The 7,675-nt window shown below is 37.5% G+C and overlaps 1 protein-coding gene across 1 annotated transcript in view; it reads left to right on the forward strand.

Moving 5' to 3' along the window:
• Positions 1-4,099, forward strand: part of lmln (leishmanolysin-like (metallopeptidase M8 family)) — a 36,621-nt gene extending 32,522 nt beyond the window's left edge. The window contains exon 17 of the mRNA XM_052019172.1: positions 1,344-4,099. Coding sequence (XP_051875132.1) covers positions 1,344-1,444 — 101 coding nt within the window. The 3' untranslated portion in view covers positions 1,445-4,099. The remainder of the gene's footprint in view (positions 1-1,343) is intronic.
• Positions 4,100-7,675: the final 3,576 nt, after the last annotated feature.

A 7,675-nucleotide genomic window follows, 5' to 3' on the forward strand; every position in this document is an offset into this window, starting at 1 on the left:
TCCCTCCTACACAACCCATAACCCTCCATTTTTCTTACATCCATGTGCCTGTCTAGGTACCTTTTAAATTTCCCTATTGTATCAGCCTCTACCACCACCCCGGCAGTGAGTTCCAAGCACCCACCACTCTCTGTGTAAAAAAAAAAACCTACTTCTGACATCTCCCCTAAACTTTTCTCCTCTGACCTTAAACTGATGTCCTCTGGTATTGGCCATTGCTGCCCTGGGGAAAAGGTGCTGGCTGTTCACTCTATCTATCCCATTCATAATCTTATACACCTCTATTAAGTCACCCCCTCATCCTGTGTGCTCCAAAGAGAATAGCCCTAGTCCTCTTAACCTTTCCTCATACGACATATTCTCTAAACCAGGAGGCATCCTAGTAAATCTGCTCCGCACCCTTTCTAAAGCTTCCACATCCTTCCTATAATGAGGTGACCAGAACTGAACACAGTACTCTAAATGTGGACTAACCAGAGTTTTATAGAGCTGCATCATTACCTCGTGGCTCTTGAACTCAATCCCCCGACTAATGAAGGCCAGCACACCATACACCTTCTTAACCACCCTATCGACTTGCGCGGCAACTTTGAGGGATCTATGGGACCCCAATATCCCTCTGTTCCTCCACACTGCTAAGAATCCTGCTGTTAAACTTGTACTCTGCCTTCAAGTTCAATCTTCCAATGTGCATCACTTAACACTTCTCCAGATTGAACTCCATCTGCCACCTCTCCGCCCAACTCTGCATCCTGCCTATACCCTGTTGTAACCTACAACAACCTTCTACACTATCCACAACACCTCCAGCCTTCGTGTCACGGCAGGGGAAGAACCTTTGTTTCTTCTCCTACTGTGATCTAAGTATTGTTGGGATGCCTTTTGGCCCAATTTTTTATATTTATTGGCAACTCAGAGGAGCCAGTATATGTGAACGTTTGTACGTAGCTTGTTTTTGTTGCAATAGGGAACTTGTTTACAGTGCAGCACAGTGCTGCACCACTACTTCTGCATTACAAGAATCATGCTTAGATAATCTGGAACCTCTCAGTTAAGTGTGACCACAAAATAATGCATAAACTTTAATGTAATTTATGTTCTGGATTCTCCAGTGATAATGTGTAGTTGCCTTTAAGAGAGCCAAGGAAGGTTTGGCAATGAAGGAAAATTGTATCTTTTCATTGAAAACGTTCACAGATTTGAATGAAGTGTAGCATTCATGCAGTGTGGTCACAGTTAAAATGTATGAATTATCATGGAGATAAAATATTTTCTGTTGTACATAAAAGTCACAAATAATGCAGTAATTTTAAGATTTTACTTTTTTTTGTTAACTCTTCCAGATCCATGCTCCAGCTCGTCGGGTTTGGTGGTTACTCTCTGGCTAGTGGTGACTAACTTCCTCCCTCTCATAGTAGGATTCTTCCTTTGTGTATGGAACTAACTACAGTGCACTTTCCATTAAAGGACCTAATTAAAGTTGTGCTGTTTGGATCAGGACACTGCCACAGCTCAGCATTGATCTTCAAAAATACATTATTTGCTTTTCCCACGGGACTGAAGTTTGTTCATGAAAGATACAAGGAAAGATTGCCATTTTTGATGAACTACTACAAGAAACAATGATTCTGAAATGAAGAGGGTGCTACTACTGTACTGTATTTAAAAAAAACTGAACTACCTCTACAGTACTAAAATGAATGAAGATGCAATCTCTTCTACGATTGAATACTCCCAACTATTTATCTTAATTAATTTTCAGTGTTTGAACCTCCTGTCTAAATGGTATTGAATTGCACAGATTTTTGAGTAGTTTCAGTAACTGTCAATCCTACCATCACTGTTTGCACTTACATTGCTTGCATTTTTTTGATATTTTGTCTCAGTTACATCAAAAAACAATCCCACATAAATAACCCTGTTAAAGTATGATAATTTTGCTAGCACAGCAAATTCTTATTTGGATTATTGTCCTATTCGAAGAAAAAAACCTACCTTAAATATTACTTATTTCTTAATGTAATACTACTCTGCCCATGTGTTAACCCTCTTCTGTTTTTCTTGTGCTGTAAAGTTAATCAGTATTAATGTCTGTTACTTTGGGCACCATGGAAGATAGTGGGGCCTCTTATTAAGATTATGTTTGAAATTATTTAACACAAAATTGAAGGGATAGATTAAAATGTTGAAGGAAGCTGGATCAAGCTTTCTCTTCTTCAGACCCTTAATGGCTCAGTGATTTTAGACACTGAATCATTATATAAAGAATTCAAGATGAATTGGGCCCAACTATCTTGGTCTCCATGATTGAATTCTTGTGACCATTTTAAGCCATGTTTGTAAATGAAGAAGTGGCCACTTGGTTGAGGCATTGATAGGTGCTGCCTTACCCCCCCCCAATATGAGACTATGCCTCAACAAGAAATTAGCACTTTAAGGTCAGAAGGAGAAAAAGCTGGTGGGAAAATATACTTTTGTCAGTTTTTAAGAACCTTATTTAATATAAAATAACTTTTTACATGACACCGCCTAAGTGATAAAAATTCATAATTACCCAAAATCATAAAATTTAACCATAACTAAGATTACACTAAACAAATATCCAGGGAAAGTGAATTTTTGGTTTTGTGTCATCTTTGTTCTATAATGGACAGAATTGTCATAGTGCAATAAATTTTACGAGCACTTAAAGTTATTTTTAGTTTTTTTTTATATAGGTCAGCAATTATTTTGTAGTGGTGTGGCACAAGAATAAAAAATAACTATAACGAAGAAATTTTGTCCTTGTTTGCTTGTGCTGAAAGCATGATATAGAAATGGCTGCTACTGGTACCTCTCTTCAATTCTATTGATTTCAATGGAAATTTTCCTTGAATAGCAGTAATTCTCTATGATAAATAATCTTTCAGGTGGTTAGGTTGGTCAACTGTAATGTATATGGCAGAGTAGAAATTTAGCCTCTGTCTGTTCCATAAAACACCCGATATCTTGCTCATTGCAATGTATATTCTACTTCTAAAAATTATTTATGTTGAAATCACTTTTAACTGTGTGAAAAATTATTGCTCTCAAGATGACAGTTTTCACATTGGACTGCAGTACCAAAATGATCAAGATGATGCTTGTACACAAAAAAAATGGCCGATTGTAATCTTTAAGAATTTTCTGTGGTCCATTTGGCATCATGCCACAAGGTGATAATGTAAACCAAGTACTTTTAATTGACATTTATAAAAATGGAAAGTCTATTGATGTAGTGCATCATATTCACTTTCAGGAATATGATGCACTACTTCAATAGACTTTCTATTGATGTAGTGCATCATATTCCTAAAAAGTGCTTTGTGAATTTGTTGCATCAGGTTAGTGAATACTCATGAAACTGTTGCAGACAACAAACAAATATGCTGTATTTTTCAACAGTTACTTGAATTATATTAGAACTTTCCTACATAATATTTGTTTTGCACTCTTTGAATGTAGTTCTTAAAAGTGCGATCAACATATCTCAGGTTATGAACAATGAACATCAGCTAAATTTGTGTCTAATTAATACATACTGTACCAACACTAGATTGAGTAAATATTTTCTCTGCTCTTTATATTATGCTCTTGGTAACTTATCAGGTTTCTTTAATAAAATATATTACTTTATTGCATAAAGCTGCTGTGGGGACAAACTATGTGCAATGTATCCATTTTTTTCAGATTGATTCTCAAATGTAAATGAGGAAATTTGCTGTAACTTGTAATTAACAATTGTTGCACTTGGTTTGTGAAGATGTTTGTACATGTATTTTAATTTTTTTCATATTTTGAATTGATATTGGAGGTTTTTCATTATGCTCTTGGCAATTAAATCTAGAAGTACACTGACCTTCAGGGCTGATTATTTGCATGTCAAATATAGAAATTGCTCAGAGTAAACAAGTAACTTTTTTTGAAAATATTATATAATGGAAGATGATGAATAGACATTGCAATGTACATGAAATTAGACTGGATAATATACATTTTTCATTTCCATGAAAAGATATTAAACCAATATTTTTGATTGTATAGTTGGGGCCATTTTTTTTATTTTAAACACTGCAGTAAATGAAACTTCTGGCATATTGGTAATAAAAATTAGGTTTAAGGTTATTTCTAATTGACGGACAAAACAGTTTGAAAGTGTTTTATTTTAAAATTGTAAAGTTCATCCATTATTTCAGATTGCATTTGCAAGGACTAATTCTGTATCCTTAGCATCCTACAAAATGCTTGGTGGGAGAGGAGATGGGAACTTTATAAACTTAGCAAATATTGTCTTTTTACATTCATGTTCAGTGTTAGTTATCTATGGTTGCATGATATTTATGAACTTCATTTTTATATAAAAAATATTCCTCCCTTTAGGGAGAGGAAATTTTCCTTAACTTCCTACATTCCCGCAGTTGACAACTTTAAGACTTTTTCTTCACAGCAGCTCCCTTGAGGCTCAAAGAAAATATAGGCCTGAATTTCTTGACGGAGGGGAAAGAGTGACAGTAGTGTGTTTGTCAGAGCTATTTTAAGACAGCAACAGCATGAACACATTTCCAAATTTCCAGATCAATTAGCCTGAGTGGGCCTGCTGATTATGTTTAAGATTTGACTTGAGCTCTACAATTTAAAGTTACTGATATTTGCTGGATTCAGATTGAATGTGCAATAAAAGGCAAGTCTAAAAATGAGCTGAAGCCCAATTGGCAGTAGGCTGCTAAATTTACGGGAAAATTCAGTATCTCCTACTGAAGGTTGTGGTAGGACCATGTGGTCTGCAGGTGCATAATGTTCCCTAAACTGCAGGATATTTTAACTGCAAGTTGCCACTGCCCTGCTCCACAACTCAGTAGAGCAAATGGCTAAATAATATTGGATCAGGAAAGGTGCACGTAGTGGGTATGTACACCCCTGGAATTTGATTGAAGGGATTGAACTAACACAATCAGATTGTTCTCTTGAGTTATTTAGTGTATCTCTCTTATTACGAACCAGCAACAAAAGAGACACACTGAGTCATGATTCAGTGTTAAAAACTATTTTATTAATCATTACTTATGATAATACGAAAAATAAAAGTAAAAATGTTAGTATGTTAGAATTCAAAAATGTTAAACCTTGAACATTAACCCCAAAAACTAAACTTTTCGTGTGTGCGGCAAAGTCCCAAACTCCAAGTCCAGGAATGGTTCTTAAAGTTCAGTTCCGCAAGCCATAAGGTGAAACATGAGCAAAGGCTTCTTCAACAACCACCATTGTCTGAAGATAAGACGTAGATGTAGAGAAGCATAGAGAGAGTAATTATGAAGTCTAAATGTCCCACGATGGAACCCAAACAACACCTCAGTGTTGACTCGGTAGTGACCTCCTCACCCTGAAAAGCATCCGAATCGTGGTTGTCCACACAAATACCTGTTTCCTTCTACAGGTCAGCAACAAAGTGAACTCCATTGGATTACTTCCAATTTCCAGCAATAGATGTCAATGGCAGACACAGTTATTGTTTCTCATCCATCGATAGAGAAACTAGCAGACTGGAGTCTCTCTCCCTTTTCTCTCTCTCTCTCTCTCTCTTCGACTGACCTCTTCAACAACGTCATTACGTCCTTTATCTTCTATTGACGTAAGCACGCCACACACACACTCTCTATCTTAAAGGGACATTCACTGAGTCACCAACTCACCTTACAACCACATTAATCCTCCACCTAGACATCACTGGAAATCACTTGTCATCACCTCCTCGAGTTCTTCAGCTGTTCATCATATCTCATTGAGCTTAGTCAGGGGTTTCCTTCTCTTCATGTAGAAGAGAGCACAGAATGGGTTTCCAGCCATCTTGCAAGTCATGATTGCAGAGGTACTGGCCCTGGAGTTAATCACTGTGATGGAATGCATCATCCTTGGTAATGGGGAGATGGAGCTACATGGTGATAGAATTCTGTTTAGCCTAGATGAATACAGCACAAGTGGACCCAAATTCAGCAAGTGGTAATGATCACATACATTCATCATTAGAGCTCCTGGTCTTTAATCACCCACAGCGTGACTACAACTAGTGCTGTCTATGCAACAGCACGAATCCAATTCCTCAGGACTGCTGCCCAGCATGAATCAGTTCAAAGACTAACTTATAGTTCCTATAAAAAGTTGTTTCCTCAACTGTTGATTTGCACATTCCAAATGATTAAAAGTGAATGGTGGAGAAGGGGATAGCAGTAGCCAAACCTCTTTGGAGACTCAAGATAGTCTAAGCTCTGCTTGTTTGATGCATCGCTGTGGCTGTGAATGCATATAATGCTTATGGAGCAACACAATGACACCTGATGCATTGGCAGTTGCCCTATTCACACTGCATGCTTCAAAAAAAATAGTTCCAGAACACAAGTAGTTTAGTTGTTCAGCTACTGGGCTTCAATACATAGGTTCCTTTAAGTGCAAACCATATTTTAAGGGGTAAGCTTTTGTCTCTGAGCTGCCTGGACGGATCTGCTTGGAGATGGGAAGAGATCAGTGAGGATGATCTTCTAGAATGAAGCCATCATGGTAGCTGTCATGGAATCTGCAGAAACAGCTGTTTGTGTTTACAAACCACCTCATCCAGATGGAGTAGAGGCTCTTCTGGTTGACAGAACATTCTTGGGTGATGAATGCCTTGATTGACTCCCGGACCCGTGCAAAATCTGCCAAACTTTGCAAGTACAACTACCCCTTCATGTTGGCTTGCCCAAAAGCAAAGTTGATTATGACACTAGAAAATAGTTATTGGTTCCTCCCTTGGGCATTTGTACATGGTGGCTTTCAAGGTCCTGCAAATATTTCCAGAAGGACCATTGGAAGGATGAATTATAATTGAGAATAGTGATTATTTTTGACAGACCCTCGTAAAACGTAGCTACCTGGTCAATGGGCAGCTGATCAGCTTGGCCAGTATGCTGTGAATATTGGCAACTGACCTAATACCCTCAGTCACCTCAGGCAAAAACGTTCTAACATGTCAACTGGGGCTCAGTTTGTACATCCCATATACTAGGTATAAACTATGAGCTGAAACATTGATTTTTCCCTCTCTTGTGCAACCACAAGTATTTGAAGAGAATACTTCTGCTGTTGCTGAGGTTCTTGCTGCCAATGTGGTTTTCCTTGAGGTCCTATTGGTATTGCAGCACAAGAAAGAATGTAATTCACACATTTAGCTTGGATTCCAACAGAACATTCTCCACTTTTTAAAACACTCTTGTTGAAAGGTCATTTAAAAAATAATGAAGAAAGTTCTTCACAGCTACCCAAAGATGCACACGTGAGTCTTACAGCATTCACTGCCAGGATTTTACTTTCAGTTGTTTAGCCCTTGCATAAAGCTGCTGAGCCTTGGTTTGGTTTCACTAGGGAGTTTCAGGAAACAAAGACCATTTAAAAAAAATGTTAATAAGAAATTTGGAACTCCAGTTAATGATAACTATAATTGAAATTGCTAATTTGCCACTGCTGGCAGGTGAGGGTTTAGAAAGTCACAAGCAAGCAGACACAAAGGCATAACCACCACCAATTTTTGCACACACAATTCCAACCTTATGCCTAATCTACAACTCAACTGGATTAAAATACAATATTTTTTAAAAAAGTACAATTTTCACTTCAAGTTATCTCC

Source organism: Pristis pectinata, chromosome 1, assembly GCF_009764475.1.
Source record: "Pristis pectinata isolate sPriPec2 chromosome 1, sPriPec2.1.pri, whole genome shotgun sequence".
Lineage (NCBI taxonomy): Eukaryota > Metazoa > Chordata > Chondrichthyes > Rhinopristiformes > Pristidae > Pristis > Pristis pectinata.